General features: G+C 34.4%; 2 protein-coding genes across 6 annotated transcripts in view; one reads left to right on the forward strand and one right to left on the reverse strand.

Annotated features, from left to right (window-relative positions):
- Positions 1-12,663, forward strand: part of TARP (TCR gamma alternate reading frame protein) — a 44,028-nt gene extending 31,365 nt beyond the window's left edge. The window contains exons 4-6 of the mRNA XM_039849523.1: positions 6,007-6,417; positions 9,842-9,892; positions 12,060-12,663. Of these exons, the coding sequence (XP_039705457.1) occupies positions 6,007-6,417; positions 9,842-9,892; positions 12,060-12,202 (605 nt within the window). The 3' untranslated portion in view covers positions 12,203-12,663. The remainder of the gene's footprint in view (positions 1-6,006; positions 6,418-9,841; positions 9,893-12,059) is intronic.
- Positions 11,742-20,423, reverse strand: part of STARD3NL (STARD3 N-terminal like) — a 56,498-nt gene continuing 47,816 nt past the window's right edge. For 4 of the 5 annotated variants that reach the window (XM_039849526.1, XM_039849527.1, XM_039849525.1 and 1 more), the window contains 2 exons: positions 19,566-19,638; positions 17,871-18,361 (listed from right to left, as the gene is read on the reverse strand). In XM_039849526.1, coding sequence (XP_039705460.1) covers positions 19,583-19,638 — 56 coding nt within the window. In that variant the 3' untranslated portion in view covers positions 17,871-18,361; positions 19,566-19,582. Of the gene's footprint in view, positions 11,966-17,870; positions 18,362-19,565; positions 19,639-20,423 lie in introns of those variants that run through there. The other variant, XM_039849529.1, reaches the window with a different exon arrangement.

The following is a 20,423-nucleotide window of genomic DNA, read 5'->3' on the forward strand; positions in this document are numbered from 1 at the left end:
TTTCTAAGACTAATTAGTACCTGCTTTTACAAATGATTAGAATACGATAAGCATTGTCAAATATTATTAGCCTAAATATTAGGTGATCTCTCATTTTCCAGTGAAAATATCAAGGAAAAAACGGGGAAAAGTTTGTAATTTGCATACATAAATTTATAGAGATATAGATAAAAGTCAGATATTCACTTATAATATTTAATTTCTTAATTGGATTATATCTACAAGGTTAAAAATATATCAATATAAATATCAGGTGAGAAATATTGATTTATTTTTGTCCTCACATTTTGTTAAAAATTTCATTTACTCTTCACATACATCTAAAACATCTACCTTAGAGCAACTTTAGAAGTCAACTCAGGATCTGAATGTCTCTTTTGAGATCCCCATATGATGATATCTCTGAAAACTTAATCTGAAGATACGATTATCCATTTATATCATAAAAGAAAAGCACTGTTTTCATTTATTGTTATTCTATACATGTGCAGTATAAGCATAAACTGTAGAGACTTTAGTCCCAAATAATATTTACCAAATCTATGTTAAATTTCTTTGCTGTCTTTTACCAGTGTTTGCTTTTAAACTAGTATTAATTGAGTTATTAAAATAAATTTTAAAAATTAACTTATTTCAGGTTGATAGCTTATCCAAGTAGTATTTTTTGATCGAAGCAGAGTACTGGAAGAGCATCTTTTAATATGAGAGGTTGCATAGGACCGAAATATAAGGCAACTCCTGTTTTGTGATGTATAATTTTGGGAAAGAAATCCTCACCTTATGTTCTGGCACTTTCAGTCTGTTTGAATTCCACAGTTTTGCATCTGTGTCACAGAGCTAACATTTGCAAACATATTCTTCCATCCCTCACATCATCTTCAAATTAGGCTTCGTTAAACTATCAATCTTTGGGACAGAAAAAGAAACAAGCTATAATGCACACACTTTTTGTCATTTATTTAAACTGTCTATTTTTAAAATCTGTTTGAGATGACCTAAAATCAAGTACACAAGTTATGGTCAGACCATAAAATAAAAATAGACAATCAAAAGCACTAAAGAAAGCAGAAGAAAAAAGGCCTATAATTATCTAGCAAAAAGGATAGGGTAAACTTTTATGTTCAAAGGTAGGAGAGTTATGTTAGTAATACCTCACTAAAAAAATGAATAAAAAAGAAAAATAATAGGAAAAATGTAGTGGGATACATACTTTTTATTAACTGATAAAGTGAGGTACATCAAATTTTCAAATATGATCTTTTTCCCCACTATAAACTTAAAAAAGGATTTCAATGCACGAGTCCTTTAAGACAGTGGTCCCTAACCTTATTGGCACCAGGGACTGGTGCTCCTATGAGAATCTAATGCCTGGTGATCTGACATGGAGCTGAGGCTGTGATGCTAGCGCTGGAGAGTGACTGCAAATACAGATGAAGCTTCACTAGCTTGCACCACTGCTCACCTCCTGCTGTGTGGCCTGGTTCCTAACAGGCCTCTCACTGGTACCGATCTTCAGCCCAGGGGTTGGGGATCCCTGCTTTAGGAGGAAAGTGAAGTAAAGGAGTGAATATTGTCTTCAATGTCCATTTTATAAAATGGAAGAACTGGTCTTTAAATAAATCCACTGCATCAAGGCTATGGGCATTATAACATTAATGTCATTCACAGATGGTGACCCTCAGCAGACATGGTCAGGCAGGTAACGTTTTAGCGATCTAACGTGACAGTAAGAGGACTTAAGGACAGGCATCCTGCCATTCCTCTACTCATTCTGGCTTAAAGACCCATTCTCAGGAGCTTTGAGCTGAACTTTCATCATGAGCTAGAAAGGTGTCAGTTTGAGGCTGAAATTTCTGGTGAAAGCTTGGAATGCAACTAGATTGTGCTTTTGATTGGGGAAAGAGCTGTTTGTTTTGAACAACACAAATGAAACAGTTCCATATACTTACTGCATGTCATTAGGCTTTAGCCAATGTTCCCCTTGATTTTCTTAACACTGAAAATGCAGATAAGACAAGGCAAATGGTTGCTTATTAATTAGGTGTATAAAAGGCACATTTGCTGTGATGATGACTTTGAAAATTCCAAACATATTAGAGCAAAGTGAAATGTATTGCCTCAGTTTTAGCTACAACTTCGAAATGCTGAATTCCTATTAGTAAGGCCAAGGTTTGGTCCCATGAGATTAAAATGTCACATTGGAGCACAAAGTCATCACAATCAAATTGCTAATAATTATTATAATCTCTTATTTCTATAGCATTTTAATCAAATTGCTTTTTAAATCTTGTTTCACTTTGGTCTCACTTTGGTACTTGTAGTGATATTGAATTGATTTATACTAACATCACTGTCTTCAGATAAATAAAGCACCCAAAACTTTAATTTACTTGATTTGAACTAGGACCAGAACCTTGATCTTTTGAATTGCAGGCCATGATAGTTCTAATAACATTTGAAAAACTTGAGAGGCTAAGTTAGTCTAAAGTTGTTGATATGGGTTGGATCACTGTGGAATCATAGAAAACTCTTCAGTGATGGAACAAAACTTGCTGTCACAGGTAGGTATCATAAGAATGCAATTTTTCAAGATAATAGAAGGAAGGCAAGAAATAGTTAAATTTGAATAATTATAAGAAGATTTAAGAAAAACAGGAATGTGATGGGGATTTGAGGCAGAAATCTTAGGAGAGATTGTAAAACAAATCCTTGTAATGAAAGCACATATGGACAACAACATTTTGAAAATATTGTAACAGGATTTGGCTTTTGTGTGCATGTAGATTTGTATGAAATGCTCATGTATAATGTATGTAATTATCATAGAAGTGTTTGGCCCAAAGACAAAGTTTATTATTACAGGTCAGTTTTGTGAGTTGACATGTTTCCTTTTCTGATGGTGAAATTTGTCGTGAAAGAGCCTGTGCTTTGGAATCAGGATGACCTGAGCTCTGGCTCTACCACTTACTGCTTATGTGAACTTGGGCAATTATTCCCTGTCCTGTTTCTTAATCCATAAAATGTGATAACTATGTATCCAGAGGCATTGCATGAGAATCGATTGAGATGATATGAATAAGACACTTGCACATTGTCTAAGACATAATAAGTGCTGGATAGGTGTTCCCCAGTTCAAATAAATGTAAAAGGAGAATTGTATTCAGTATGAAGAGCTGTTTGCAGCCAATAATATTGACAGAGCAGAAATTCCCCAGAGAATTTAGCTGTACTTCTAACTGCTCAAAAAAAAAAAAAAAGAATTTGGAGGTATTTGTTTCTCTTTACAATCATTTTTCCCTTACTTGGCAAGAATATTGAGATTAACATGTGTTATTAATTTTTGTTGTTTTACTATATGCTTTAAATCTAAATTTATATTTTGTAGTATTTAAGATAAATAGTTTATCTTAATTGATATCATCTATAATAACCAACATTAATTGGTCCTAAAATTTATAACCAATAAATTTTATAGCCAAGTTTTGACTTTATGTTCATATTTAACAGAAAAAAAGTTCAAATTCATACAGAAAATAATTACTATGCAAAGTCAATTAAATATAGTTAGAAATTTTTATATAAAGATAAATTAATATTACTACTTATTTGATAAAAGAAAAATGACAATAAAAAGTAGAGAACACTTAATATCAATATGTAGGTTTGAAATATATTTTCAATTGAAAATTTAGTTGACATTTGGCAAATTTACATAGAATTTACACCACTTCATCTTATAAATTTAAACGCAGGCAATTTAACTCAAACGTATTATTTGATTATACAAATGAATGTATTTAAATGTACTAGACAGTCTTATTTATTTTTTAACCTGGTTTCTGTTATATTCATCACGAAAATAAAAAAAACATAAAAAACATTGTTAATAAGTTTAAAAAATATATATGAAGAAAAAATGTGATACAATTATCCAAAATATGGACATTAACCATTTTTAATCAAGTACACTATTTAATATTCAAGTTAACAATTACATTAAGAAAGTTAGGGAAATTCAAGATTCATTTTATCTTGGAAATAATGACAAAGAATCTATCTAAGGAAACAGGACAGGTGATAAGAATAGTGTGTTACCACACAGAAAATTTCCAAGTTCATCATTTAATTTTCAATTTCTTTAGTATAATGAATCTGAAATATTACTATGAAGAAAAAAAGTTTCTAAGATGAAAATTAAATTCTTTAATATATTGATTAGAGTAAAATTATGTAAATATAATGTACAATTGAGAAATTAATGTTATATAACATACTTTTAAAATTAAAAACAAAATATATAATTGGAGAAATATACAGTGTCTTACCGTTACAATCAATAAAATACTATTTCAGTAAAAGCAAGTTGTATAAAATTAAAATAAGCACACTATGACCTAGTTATATTTGCAGCATAAGGGAAAATAACATTGTTCGCATACTGATTTAGTATAAAAATTATGAGTTTGCTACACAGGCATAGATTCTCAAGAATTTTTTTTCCTTTTCTTCTCAAATGAGAAATACAATTTTTTTCTTAAAAAAAATGGCTTTTAAATCATTAAACTAACTCTAAGCTAGCACAAAGATATTAAATATTTGTGTTTCAACTGGAAATAAAATTGGAAAAGGTTCTAACATTTATATTTTCAGTCATTAGATTAAAAATAAATGTATAATCAAGTAATGCCTTTGTAAATACATAATGTTTTGTTATGTATTTTGATATTATGCCTGCAAGAAACTCTAAAACCGTGACTTATAACATTACCAATTGTGTGTGTGTGTGTGTGTGTGTGTGTATAATTCAATAGATAAAAACAAAATAAAACAAAATGATGGCGCTCTAGACAGCTCAACAGTGTTACAGAGTAGATACAAATTTTAGGGGAGACACTGAGTCAAAATACGGTGTATTCAAAATATGGTGTATTAGTCATGCTTAAACTTCATATGAAATTACAAAATAAAATGGGCTTTTGGTAAACATTTTCTGAAGTGAAACAAAAGTCTGTTAAGGGCATTTCCTTGATAATATTAATATGAGTGTTTCTGAAAATAATCAATAAAATTTTTAATAGAAGTTTTAGAAATATTGTTATTTTGCTTCTAAATTTAAGTCATCATAAATAATTTGGAGGTGCAGCTTTTTTGAGTAGGTACCCTACTCAAAAACCTGGAGTGGTTCAGACATGAAATTAAGATGTTATATAAAATTAGAAATCAATTAGGAGAATTTCATTACTTCAGAACTGGGCATGGGGTCCACATTTAAGCTAAAAGATCAACTTGGTAGATCGTTAAGTATATGTGGAAGTAGAGTCTCATTAAAACAAGTGACTGTATATTGTTTAGAAAAAATAAAAAACTTAACCCTGGCATTTGTTTATATGGAAAAAAAGATAATATGGTGCATTTCAGAATCAGTTAAATGAAGAGTGAGTTTCCATAGAGTTGTGGAACACGAGAATGTGTTACTTGGCCAAAGGGAGCTTAAGTTACAAAATTCATGGGATGGGAAAGGGAAGTGCTTTAGAAGTGATCGAAGATTCTCATCTGTAGAGAGAGATCATATAAGTTACCCAGTCTCCTCCTCGATCCCTGCCATCCACCCTCCACCTTGAAAACACGCTCCACTATGATAGTACAAAAAAAGATTTAAAAAATTTAAATATGTTGACAAATGTCGGAAGTCTTGATATAGAGCAGTTAAAAGTCATACTCCATCTTAGCATGTGGAGAGGAACAATAGCTAACTTCTAATTCAGGCTGTGCTATTTAATGATTGTGATTTGGGGCAGGTTATGTGACCTCTTGTATCTCTTTTCCCATTGGAAAATAAGAACAATAATAAGTACCTCACAATCTATTGTGGATGAAAAGCCAAAATAAGCCCTAATTCAAAGGCAGCTTCTCTTCCTTTTACTATGTGCTCGGTTGTTCCAAACCACAGAATATTTGTGTTTCTCTAATAATTCTTCTTAATTGCTTTTTTATTTTCCTCCACAGATAGAAGGCTTAATTCAGACATCTCTCCCAAGCCCACTATTTTTCTTCCTTCGATTGCTGAAATAAACCTACATAAGGCTGGAACGTATCTTTGTCTTCTTGAGAAATTTTTCCCTGATGTTATTAAGGTATCTTGGAAGGAAAAGGACAGCAATACAATTCTGGAATCCCAGCAGGGAGATACCATCAAGATTAACGACACATACATGAAGTTCAGCTGGCTGACCGTGACTGCAAAGTCAATGAATAAAGACCACAAGTGTATCGTCAAACATGAGAATAATAAAAGAGGAGTTGATCAAGAGATTCTTTTTCCTTCAATAATGAATAAAGAACACAAATATAAGGCCAAATATGAGAATAATAAAAGAGGAGTTGATCAAGAGATTCTTTCTTCTTCAATAAAGGAAGGTATGTGCATATAAATATAAATATAAATGTAAATATAACCTCTCAGAACCTCTTTTTTCAAAGAGAATGCCCCACATTTTTGTCAAGTATTAATAATATATATGTATTTTAATAATATATATATTTCTTAAATGTTGCTACATTTAATAGTGGCATAAATGTCCTGCTATTTCCTCATAGAATTAAAATAGTATAGGCTTTGGAACATAAAAAAGAAAAAGAAATAGAAAAATCTGCTTAACTTTATTCAGCATCAGTTTTAGCCAAAATATTAAGGTCACAATGATGCTTTTAAGGATTGTTGTATGGGTTAAATAAAACAATATACTTGAAAGCACCTAGCAGTTTAGCACATGGTAAACACTCAAAAAAGAGATCCCACTTTGATTATTTTATTTGATCAGGAAATAAGAACAATTACACATCTTTCAGGAATCTTCTACTCAGCAGGCAAAGTCACTGTCTCTTCAGTCTTCCTATACTGAAAGAATAGCCCATAAACAAATGTCCATCTGAGGGAGCCAGATCGAGGCTCAACAAAACAATAGAGTAATTTAACCACTGCAGTTTTATTATGGTCTTAGGTTTTTCAGCTTTGTATTTTATATAATACCATAAGGTAAACTTTCATAATTAAAGTTTGGGTGAGGCTAACATGTAGAAACATATTTCCATTTTACATGATGAATGCATTTCTTGCCATTGGTAAATGCCACTCAACAAACATGTACTGCAGTACTGCCATGTGCCAGGCCTGGAAGGGATGCATGGATAAATACCCCAGGATGAATTGCTGTCCAAGGAGGATGTACACAGTAAAGAGAATATACTCTTTTCTAATCATTCAGGGCCACTTGTGACTCAGGCATGAAGTACCAAAGGAGTACCTTTGATGCAGATGCTGCACATTATTTAGACAGTATGGGCAGGGGGCTGAATGTGCCTGGGCTCCGGCAGAGGTCTGGCAGCGGTCATTAGACTCAAAACTTAAAGTTCCGAATATTAACATAACAGACCAAAGACCCTGGGAATTTCTCCTGAGAAGGAATCCTTTTGTACTTTTCCCTGTGGTTAACAAGTGCCTTTTAAACTGTGGAGAAGAAGCACATAACAAGATGTGCTAAGGCCTTTGCTGTGTACCAGTCTAAATTTCTGAAATCTTTATCTTCTCAGACCTGAGTTTCTCCAGGGATCAAATTCAGTTTGAACACTTGCCTTGGCTTCCTCCTTGGGCTGTGATGAAGAGCAAATGAAATAGTGAAATGCTTGCTTTCGAAAATATAACATGGATGTATTTATTCATATGTTTATTTATATCCATTCCTAAAATGAAAGTAAGATTACCAAAACAGCCCTAATTTTCTATTGCTATGGCTAAGAAACAGAGGGAAAACAAATATGCAATATGCAAGTTTAATATAACCTATTAGGTTATATAAAAGAGTCCTATTAGGTTTTGATCTTTCTAGTAATCAGGGAAAAATAAGAAATGTAGTAAGTTTCATGGTGATGATTATCATAAAAGAGAAAAGTTCCAGTTTACAATGTGTTTTACTTGGCACTTAAATTCCAAAACAAGCGTCTTCCATGGGCTTCTCACGGCAACAAAGCCAATGAGGACTTTTCCGTTAATGCCATTCTACAGCAAATTTCTAACGCTGTTTCTTGGAATTTTTTTGTTTGTTGTTTTGTTTTTGATAAAAGCTAAAAATATCGCATGGAAGCATAAATAAATGAAGTGACTTTGAAGAGAGATAAAACTATTCTGGTTGAAGTTTTTGACCAACCTTGACTTAGAAAGAGAACTTAGGCACATGCACAGATTTTATTGTGAAAAGTGTTACTTTATTGTTTCTACCTCAATCAGTGCGTGATCATAAGAGATTTTTGTTTATCCTTTAATGAATAAAGTCACTGTGAGGAAAAGAGACTTTTAAGACACATTAAAGTCAGTCCTTGAGGATATTTTAATATTTAAACATGATTATACTAACATTTTCAATCTTGGGATTTACCCCAAAGCCTATATACCTCAAATCTATTTTTTTTAGAGCACACCAAAAAAAGATCTTGTTGAGTACATAAAATTGCATACCAGAACTATATCCATATGGACAAGAACACATCTAGTAGAAAAAGGATAAACCAAAGTAATCATTGTGACTCTGTTTTCCTCCATCTGACAATCAATGATCTTTTAAAGAAATTCTGTCTTTATATGTATATTTGCTTTTTAAAAAAAAACATTGTAGATAAATACAGCTTTCACTTCAGATTTTATATATTCAGATAACTATAAATGTGACTTGGTCTATTTTTCTGTTCCTTGAAAGAATTGCAGAGCTCCCATAATAAAAAGTTCATTTGTAAAGCATAGTTAAGATATCTGCAAGAGAAGATGTTTTTAGTGTCCACAGTGGTGGAATTATATTGTCTCTCTATAGATTATTTGCTATTTGTATGGATTATTTTTACAGAGCACTTTCCATGTGCTCTCTCTCATTTAATCTCCCACAACAATCCTTTGAATGCTGGGTCTGCCAGTCATCAGTATGACTCTCAGAAAATTCTTAATGTGGTAATTTTCTAATCTGTAATATCAAGTCCTCCGAAATACAACTCACTCAGTGTTACTGGAGGATTAAATAAGATAATGCATGTGAAATATTTAACAGTGCCTGGCACAATAGTAATCACTCAATACATTAGATTTTATTAATATTGTTGTCATGTTCACAAATACTACAAGTCCAGAAAATTATGTGTGTGATCTAGGGGTCTTGGGGATATACATGATTTGGAAAAGTATGGCTGCTCTCCTTTGCTTAGATTGGGAATTTGCCTAAACCAGATTCCTTCAACCACATAAGATTCTGTTGTGGATTCTAGGATTAAATACACTTATTTTGGTAGCAACCTTTCGTGTCAACAGTGTGTGCGGAAGACTGTAGAGCAGCCCTTTTTCTGTTTAAGTTTTCTATTCAATGAGTATTTATTGATCAGCTACTTTTGCAGTAGGCACTGTGCTGGGAGATATGAATGCAGGGGGAAACAAGGTAGTTTTGGATAGTATCCTCCAGTTATGATTAAAAAGAAAAAGTGTATCCTTAATTAATATCAATATTTTCATGTGCAGAAACACAAAATGTGTATTAGATCTACTGAATTATACAGAATTTGAGCAACTATATCTGGAATTGTGAGGCTCATATTTTTAATGACTCTCTTCTCTCTGCCGAAAGATTCTTTTTATTTGTCTATCGTCATCTATCTATCATCTCTCTCTCTCTCTCTCATCTATTATCATCATTTATCTTCTATTATCTATGTATCATCTATCTATCTATCCACACAAAGACACAGACACACATTATCAAATAATAGATACGAACAATTGATTAATAGTTGCTTTCATTTCTTGTAGAGGTCGCTGCTATTAATAATGCAAAAGAAGCTTGTCTGAAAGACGAAAGTGGTAAGATTTTATATGTGTGTGTGTATATATATATATATATATATATATATATATATATATATATATATTTTTTTTTTTTTTTCCTTTATATCATTCTATAGCATTTTTCCCTTCTGACTAACTTAACTTTTGAACTTCTCTGGCTTAAGGTAGAAAAATCAGAATGGCTAGATTTTGCAGACTACACTGAGTGATATTTTAAGCCAATCCATCATTTTTCAGTCATTATCTTAACACAGTAAATGCTGGATTTTGGTATAAGATGACTGTAAATTAGAGGGTACAGTGATATTTTTGGAGTTATTTTAACAATAGACTTCATTTATTTATATGGCTTTGTTTCTAATAACTAGGGAGAACATGATATCAAGTTGATTCTAGATTTTTTTAAGTCTGAGTTTTGCTAGTAGTTAATAACATGAACTGACATTTACTGAGAGCTGCTTATAGAGAAGGCATTGTGCTGTTTTGAATGCATTTTCTTGTTTAATTCTCATAATAATTCTATAAAGTGGTAGAATATATTTTTTCCCATTTTACAGATGGGGGCAATGAACTAAAATTAAGTCCCTTGCCCCATGCCACACATTTAGATCTGGGGTTTTGACTCAGCCCATCTGAATCAAGAGTTCATACACTTACTCAGTTATCTATTCTTCTAAGATAGAGTCATAGAGCAAGAAAGCACAAAGCTAAGACCTGGAGACACAGTGGATGTGTGGCTGAGAGGCAGGGAGTACATGGGCTTCTGAGCACTGCATACTGGACTTTAACCATAGTTATTTTAATTATTAGTTGTATGTATATGGGTACTTTCATTTTCTGAGCAACACTTTTTTCATCTGTCAACCAGGAATAATTACACCTAACTTGGTTATTGAAGGGATAAGGTCACATATGTTAAATGTCTAGCAGAGGATATCTCATTTAGTTTTTGGCCCTTTCTCCCTACACATATGCAAAGAAAGTAACTAGAAGCATTGGCTCTATTTTTGTTGTTCTCTCCTCCATTTCCAATATCAAGGGGCCTTTGGACTTTAGCTAACACCTTACCTGACCAGAGGCAAGGAGTTCTGAGCATATCACCTCTTGAGGTGTCTTTCCACACCAAGTGCTAATAATTCTGGAGTTCTGACTCTATGATAATAAAGCACGTAAAAGAGAAATTTCCACAAGAAAGGACTTGGCCTTATGGTTCACTGAGTAGCCAGTGTGACCTACCATCACTGTTGTTAATTATTTCTTGACATCATATATTTCTTGCAAAACTTCAAAGGATATTAAGTGTAATTCCCCTCTAGGATCACGGCCACAATGAGAGACATTCAGGAAAGACAGGTGAGTGAGCTATTACCTTCTAAAGTTTCAGAGAATTTGGATTAACTACTTTCTTCCAGTTTATATAATGCTCTCTAGTAAAATCTCCCACTCACCCTACGGTAAACACCACCACATTTTCATGGATTGTACCCTTTGTAGGAATCATATTGAATGCACATGTAATGGCCCAGATGTTTCAAAATCAGCAATTCAACTTTATATTTATGCTTGACCCTTTGATGTCTGGAGTATTTATTGCACTTGGAAATGCAGAATTAGAGTGGCTAAGAATGCAGTCTGTAAAATCATTGCTGGCATTGAAATCTGTTTTCTGGTACTAAAGAAATGTGTGACATCAAGCAAATTACTTCTCTATCTTCAGTTTATTTGTAAAATGGGGATGAATAATAATTTCATAAGTTATTATAAAAATTATATAAGATTAAAGCTTTGCACAAAGCTATCAGAATAAACATTTGGCATTTGGTTAGTGGTTAATAAATATTAGCTATTATTATTATTTAGAGACAGGATAGGGGTGAAAAAATGCTAAAAACTATCACAAATATGTTTTTGGATGTACTCGTTAAAAACGCAATCTTACTTTTTAATATTTTAGAGTGTTCCAAGTGAATTTAGCAGAGGTTGTTTGTTGACTTGAAAGCTGGATTCTGAGTTGTCTTGATGGTGATGATGACGATGGTGGTAGACATTTACTGTTGGGTTTTGGCGGTATGGAGGTGTCATTTCAATCTAGATCACAAGAAATAAATAATTGTGACCCTCCCCATTAATATTTTTTATCCTTAAAAATAGCAAGAGAAACTAACCAAATGACTTTTCTTAGATATGCTGCAGCTGCAGTTCACCAACACTTCTGCCTACTACACTTACCTCCTTCTCCTACTCAAGAGCATGATCTACTTTGCCATCATCGCCTTCTGCCTGTTTAGGAGAACAGCAGTCTGTGGCAACGGAAAGAGTTCATAACAGATGGTGGAACAAAGCGGTCAACTTTTCTCCATTTATTGTCCCTGAGGTGTCTGCTGTGGATCTAGCTAGAATTTCTTTCTGGGTTTAGGTTATTTCAGTTCACATGTGCATTTTTTTTATTATGTCATTATTGCACAACAGTTTTTCAAACTGCTGAGCAACCAGAAAATTTCAATCTGTAACAGTATCAAATTCTGCCATTTCTCAGGGGCAGGGCCAAGGAGTAGCCTTTAGCACCATTCTCTTCATAATCTCTATTAGCTCCTCCAGCCAAGTAATCATGACTTCTGAGCACAGACAGCATGCAGCTTCTAGTCATGGTCCTTGGTACTCTTTAACCAGATAGCTGCCTTGAAGCTTTCCATTTTACACACCCTGAAGCCGCCATCTTTGCTACTTGAATTCTGTACTTTTTTTTTACATAATAGGAACAATAAATTTAAAAAATCAAAAGTCTACTCTGTCTATGTATTTTAATTTGATAAATCTAATTGAAAGTCCAAGGTAAGAAAAGGCATGACAACTAAGCTATCAAATTCAGGGGCGTTTGTAATAACGGTCAATTCTACATTTCTATTTCTTTCCCTGAGACAGTGGTCATGATGTTTTCTTTGGGTCAGTGGCTCCAAGAGGAACCAGAACCAAATGATAGTGCCCAGGTTTCTTCTTTTTCAAAGGTCACCAGAGTTAGACTCATTTGGTTTGAGACATTCCGATGGTGACATTATAACATCTATCATGATTTGCACCGTGTGTGCTCAGATCTCTATTAGTGTCTCAGAAGCATCAAAGCTTACTGATCCTCATGATAACCCCATGTGGACTGCACTGACACTGGAGAGGCAGTTTGGTGGAGGGGTTAAACACTTTGACTCTAAACCCTAAGTGCCTGAATTTGGATCTAGTATTGGTATCTGTGTGACCTCAGGCAAGCTATGAGAACACTCTGTGCCGCAATCTTCTCATTTGTAAATAAAGTTACAGTGCTCAGTCTCCTGGAATTGTGTGGATTAGATAAGTTAATAACATTTGGCACATTTCAATCCTCAATAGCATTAGCAGCTGTTAGTAGCTCTTTAGAAATAGGAGATACTCCCCATCCCCACACACATACAACCCCTGACAATCATCTCTAATCTTATTTCCCTGCAGAGAGTTTAGATATAAACTATAGATATATATCTTAGGGTTCTTTGTATATATATATATCGATAGATATATAGATATATAGATATATCTCTATATCTCTATATATCTATATATATACAAACATCTCTGATCTATAAATGGGAAAACTGAGGCAAAGAGGGGGTAAAGAATATACCCATATTTAGGCAGCTAATAACAAACAGCTAGGATTTGAACCCAAGCTGACAGGCTACTGGAGTTCTGCTCTTAACTTCTATATTAGTTGCTACTAGAGTAGAAACAGGTTACTTCTAGTTTCAGCTTAGACAGGCAAATTTCCTTCCTTAAACAGGCTGAGCTGGTAAAGAGAACTGCCTCTTTACATGTCCACCTTTCCTTTCCTTGCTCCTATGCTGTGCATTTAACCAGAGGATTATAGGCTAACTTGCAACATAATTTTTTGTGTTGAGAAGATTTTTATATGCTGACTGCCCACCTACCGATTGCTCTTCTGTAATTAAAGTCCATGACACATGGTTAGATGATATAAATACCAGAACAACAGGTTGTATCCACAGGTGTGCAATAGAAAAATTAGGCAAAGATTTATACAATTCCACATAAAAGCACCCATGTCTCAACAGTCTTTATGAAACTAGAGTACTCCATAATCTTCTCAACCACAAAAAAGGAAAATTTCAATGCAACAATTCTCAAAATTTTCTCCATTATGAATTCTCTCTACTGTTTTGGAATTCTTTTACTCATAAACTTCATTTTTTAAAGGCTTTCTGTCAATCAAGCAGGCTGCAATTTAAGTAATACTTGATTTTTACATTTATATTAATCAAGGTCATATATAACTGCCAATTAGATATTCTGATGCGTGATAACCAGAGATACTATACAAACATGATGCAATTCAGCCAAAAAGCTAGAAACTCATTTCGTTATCCATGAAAAAACATCTGGGTAACAGCACGGTTTTTGTCATGTTCTTTTAGGCTATTTTTTGTTTGCTTTCATTTTGTTTGAGTAACAGCAAGAACCTACCAGTTAGTGAGCATCAGGAATCCTGACAGGCAGTTTGCATACTCTAATGCTCTCACTGTACCACAGTACAGGAATCATGCTCATTTCACTGATGGGAAGACTAGATCCCATAGAGACTAAGAACATGCCCAGGTTAAACACAGAGTGCCAGATTCCAGGTCTGTCTGACTTAAAATCTGCTGCTTTATCTGTTATACCAGTGACTCTCCTCTTGGAGTCTTTAAAAATCACTGAGGCCTAGACTTCATCACTGGCCAGGCAGAAGACAAAAACCTCCTTCAGTAGTTGTAATGCGCAGCCAGGGTGGAGGCCAGCAAGTGACTGAAATAGCTCCTGAGCTCTAGCACTGCTGTCTTGGTTCTCAGGCAGTGAGGAGCTATCACAGATCCCACTCCACAAGTGTGAAACGTGCTACAACCTGGAAAGTATTTGACCCATCAGTTTCCTAAGGAAATGGAAGGTATATACTAAGATTTATGTGCAAGGATGTTCATTCACTGTAGTGCTATTTATAGCAGCTCCAAATTAACGCAAATGTCCAATAAGAAACTAAAAATATAAACTAAAGAATGTCATATGACAGATTACTATGCATCTTCAAAAAATGTATTTAAAGAAATGAAAATCAATCAAGAAGTGTTGAAAAAATAATATGCATAGAATTCCACTAAAATTGTTACATAATACCTTCATGTGGTTCAAAAATCAAAACATTCTAAAAAATGCATTAAGAAGTCTTGCTTCAACCAGTCTCTACCTGCCCCACCTCTTACAAGTCACACTTTTATTTCTTATGCATCCTTCTAATTTTTAGTACGCAGATATGAATGCACTTATATAAATACACGTCTATATGTGAATATATATATTCTAATTTCCTCCCTTAGTACACAAAAGAATTATATAATATACATTATTTTGCATTTCTCTTATACATCCTGTAGCTCTCATGTAGGAACACAAAGACGGCTGCATATTTCACTGGTGAATGCATAATATTCTATAAAATCAATTCTCTGTCATAGACTTGGGAATTTGTAAAATTGGCTTGTTTCCAATCTTGTGGACTGAACCAGTGGGATGCAGCCAATCCTCATAGGAAGCCAAGGCTCACCCAGAAGTTGGTTCTCAGAGCACAGACTGAGAAGAACGAAGTATCTGATTTGAAGAAAGCCGTAAAGTCAGACTATGAAAGCCTGAAGTGTTGATCGCAACCATAGAGCTTTACTTCTTCTTAGGATGGCACAGATTGAGTCTGTGAGCCTGGGAACCCATTCTGAACAGCCCTCTTCCACTTGACCCCAATCACACATCTATTTGATGTTAGTGTCCTCTATTAAGCCTTGCTCAGGTTGGCTCCAAAGTCTTTTTATCTCTTTAGAGGGACTTACATGATTCAGTACGTGACATGCAATTACACAGTTGAATTTAGGGCCTTGCTAAATTCCCTTGTGAAGGAAAAGGTACATCACTGTTGCCCACATCTATGAAACATCCATGCTACCAGGTTCACGGGCACAGGTTTTATGTCACCTTGTCTACACTGAGAAAATGAAACCAAAGGTACCATCCTGAGTAAATCAAATACCATGGAAAAGCACAGATATTTGGTGTAATGTTAGGGATTATCTAAGTGCTACTAGAAGTCTTGGCTGCTCTTCCCTTCAGAACAGTGTCATGATGGACTAAAGAAGCATCTGAACAGTCTGGGCATAAGATTTCCAACTTCACATAGTAGCTCATTGGAGTAAACTCTCTATATAAAATGCAGGGAACCCATCCCCACAGCCTAAGAGTATGAACAACCGCCTACATGCATATGTAGATGAATGTTTTCTTTCCATTAGCTATGGCCTTTTAAAAGTGAGCAAAGTTGGTTGTGGTTTAACTGTTCTTAATTTATCTTATAACACCCTACTCACCACATGCACAGTCCCAACCAGGAGGGGCTGGTTTGACTTTGAGCATTTTCCACGAATCAACCACATTCGACAGAGCACGTAAACAAAAGAAGCCTGAGAAAATAAAACACCATCAGCCACACCAGCATCCTCCTGCCACCCATGCTGTCTCCTCCACTGCCACCTTTGTTCACCCTCTACTGCCCAGTTTAGGGCAGCCCAGGTTGAGTTGGGAAGGAAGTTGCTAAGAAGTTTGAAGCCACAGGAGATGCTCCTTAGTGGTGCCCCCCAGCAGTGAAATTGACCACACGAAGCATTCAGTGATTTGCGTGTTTCCTCTTTCCACTTATATGCTTTCTCAATGCAGAAATAGTTCCAACACTCTAAGTAGAGGACCAAGTATTTGGCCTAAAGAGGTCTGACCAAATTTATGAGAATCAAGGAGTAGATCTAATTAAATTTAATCTTTCTTGTACCTGGTTCATCTTATTTTGTTTCCAAATGGGAACCTCTACTCAGTTTCCAAAAGATCGTGTTTTACAGAAACAAGCTGATTGTAAAGAAACCAATTTTACAATTTTACAAATTCCCAATTTTAAATGAGACGTTTTAATTCTAATATATAAAAGTTTTTACCGCTAAAGGATTCATTAGAGAAAATAGAAACATGCAATCGCTTATATTTTCGCCATTTTGTTTTATGCCTATGCCTGTCGAAATACACAGACACATGTGTCAATGAGTATCATACTTGTTAGTATTATTAATGGGAAAAGTGGTCAAAAGACATGTCAGAGAAAGAAATATAAATAGACTTTAAATATGTGAAAAGAGGGTTATCTTCGCTTATAAAAGAAAAACAAATTAAAACCATGATGAGACTAGTTTTTACTTGTCAGGTTAGCAAAGTCCTGGCATTTGACAGCACACTCTTGGTATTCACCTTCATTGTTTTAGGTGTGCAAAATGGTGCTCTCTCTATCCCGGGCAAGTCAGAAATGCCTATCAAAATGACCAATACAGTGAAAATGACATAAAACACTATTATTTATTTCAGCATTTTTCTCACCCCTTTCTCCACAATAAGAAGCTCCTCCTAGTTAGACCCCAGCCTCCTAAGTGCATTTCTGTCATTTGGCCCACTCTTAGAACAAGTACAGATGGACCTGATTTGATCTGCACAAATGGCCAGTTCCCACACAAACAAGCACCATTATCTCTACACGCAATTGAGTTTTATTGAATGAAAGAAATGAATGAAAGAAAACTAATAGATATTCTGCTTTCCTATGAAGCATTAAATGAATATTCACGTTTTTTTTAAAAAAAATAACTCACAATATAATTTAGTTCACTCCAATTCAAATTAGTTAAACAAAAAAGGAAAATGATGGCAATGATTTCACAGTGTAGGTCAGAATAAGAGTACTCAGGCTATTTCAGAAAGTACTTCTAAGAGAAAGATACAATTTCATGATAAAAATAATACAAAATATCTTGTGAACTTCTGTATGTATTCACAATCCTTCTTTGTCCCCCTTTTGTAATTCCAACACTTTAGGCCAAATACATAATGCAAGCAAGAAAATTAATCATTTTTATTTGTTAGATTTTATTACTTTTTAAAATTGTACAAAAAGCGCATGTGCGTGAATTAAAAAACACAAGGGAAATGCAGGATGTTAAAAAAGAAATACAAAAGAAATCTGAGACATGAAACAATTCCATTCTGTGAATCCAAATAAGATATTCTGCTTACTAAAAAAGTGTTATTCCAATATATTAAGAAGTCTTTTGATTAGGAATACAGCACGGGACTTTTCTGCAACTATTTATTAACAGATCAGACTCAGTCTCAGAGAATGTAGGATGGGTCATCACATCTTACCAGTCAGAGGCAGGCTACTAAATATGTGTGGATATGGTACAATGTCTGTGAGGTATTACAATAAATAAATTCTTTATTAACTGTTCAATTAATCAGTAGTAGATATTACCATTTCAACTTTCATACGGGGACCCCATCTCCAGTCCTTTTATTCTCTCTGGTGATTTTCAATGAGGGTTTTTCACACTTAGGAAAAGAGAGAACACAAAAATATTTGAGATGTTGTGGTAAAAGGCAAAACGCTACACGGTGCCTAATGTTTTTATAACAGTCTATGTACTGAAGATGGGCTGTGTTATAGACACTTAAAGGACAATGGGTGTAGTCACACAAGAATTTACTTTAAAACATTTTAGAAGAGGATTGACTCTTCACATGCCTACACAGGTGCCGTTGTGGGAAGCAGGCACTGAGGAGTGTTGCGTGCTGCTGACGCAGGCACACATCTCCATTTGTCAGGACTCTGGCTGCCATTGCTGGCCATGTGGCCCCAATTCTGGCTCCCTGACTATGCCGAATCTCTCTACTACTTTTCTTTTTAAAAAAAATTATTATTTTTTGTGATATAACTGATATATATTATATTAGTTTCAAGTATACAACATAAAGATTCGATATTTGTATATATTAAGAAATGATCACCACTACAAGTCTAGTTAATATCCATCACCATACAGTTACATAATTTTTTTGCTTGTGAGAGAACTTTTAAAATCTACTCTCTTTTCTATGTTTAAATAATTAAGCAGAGTTGCTGCTACCACAATTTACTTTATGTTTATCTGCTTGTATTTCTGAGGCTGAAATGTTTTCCTTTGATGATTTCAAAGGATTTAACAACATGCCCCACCTGGAGGCAGATCAAGGCTGCTGCTCGGGCTAGATCACATCTTTCACCCTGGAAGCTCCAAAGACTTGAGAGACATCTCAATGCAGGGCGAGAGTGAATACTGGAACAGAGGGGCAGGCTTGAGTCTTGGCTCTGCTACTTGCTAGCTGTGAGACCCTAAGTCTCACCTGCCTTAAGTGTAAATGGAGATAATAACAGTACCACATCTCATAGGACTGCTGCCTCACAGCACACCTAAGTTAGGGTTTGTAATTAAACAATGTCTGATACAGAGACATTCTGGCTAAGTAAACAAAAATGAATGCACCCTTATTTAGAAATTTGAGACTCAGGTATTTTTCATGCTTCACAAATTTACATCCATACAGAAAATGTAAAGAAATTATACAGTAATAAAATGTGACTGGTAAATTCATGTAAACAGGACAGATCTGGCTACATACTCACACTCATATTCTTTGAATTTTACTTTAAATTGACTCAAAGAAATGCTCCATATTCCACTAGTCTGTTGTTACAGTTTCATTTTTAAAGACTTACTTTAACAAAAGTAGTACTCATAGTTCTAAAAGTGGTTTTTCACTGTCCTGCTTTTCTTCAGCTTCTTCAGAGCCTATATGGTAAGAAAAGGAAAGAGAAAAAGTATTGCATTCCATTAAAGTAACAAATGATTTCTTTAAAATTTATACACACATGCACATTTTAAATGAGAGATGCATGCATACATTTCATCTTCAAGAGATTCAGGCTAACAAAACTGTAACTGTAAAACAAAGTTTTTATTTATTGTAACAGGAAAACCTTTAAAATAGGATCTCTCATATGTACTAATCCGTCTAAAAGGATTTCACTTATGTGTTATTTTTATTTATTTTCACTTATTTTTTACTTAAATTTATTGAGTTGACATTGGTTAATAAAATCATGTAGGTTTCAAGTGTATCATTCAATAATACATCATATATATATTGCATTGTGTGTTCACCACCCAAAGTTAAATTTCCTTCTGTCACCATAGTTGCTGTCCCCTTTTACCCGTATCTACCTGCCCCCCTCCCACCTTTCCTCTACTAACCACTAAACTATGATCCGTGTCTATGAGTCTCTGTTTGTTTGTCATGTTCATCTATGTACTATTAAAAGTATTCATACAAACCAAGAATTATTATCCAGGCTATCCCCCCTCTACCCTTTGTTGACAAGCTTGCATGTATTTTTCAAGTGCAAATAACTTTGAGCTTTGGTACAAATAATTGAATCTACATAGTTTTTAAAACTGCTGTACCCAGCAAGTGAGAGAGAAGTAAAGGCTTCCTAATGCTAAGGGTGATGACAGATGGTCACTCTCGAGTGCTGTTGCCAGTGATCACTGTTATAACCACTCTGGGTCAGTGTTTG

Source organism: Pteropus medius, unplaced genomic scaffold (genome assembly GCF_902729225.1).
Source record: "Pteropus medius unplaced genomic scaffold, Ma_sr-lr_union100, whole genome shotgun sequence".
NCBI lineage: Eukaryota > Metazoa > Chordata > Mammalia > Chiroptera > Pteropodidae > Pteropus > Pteropus medius.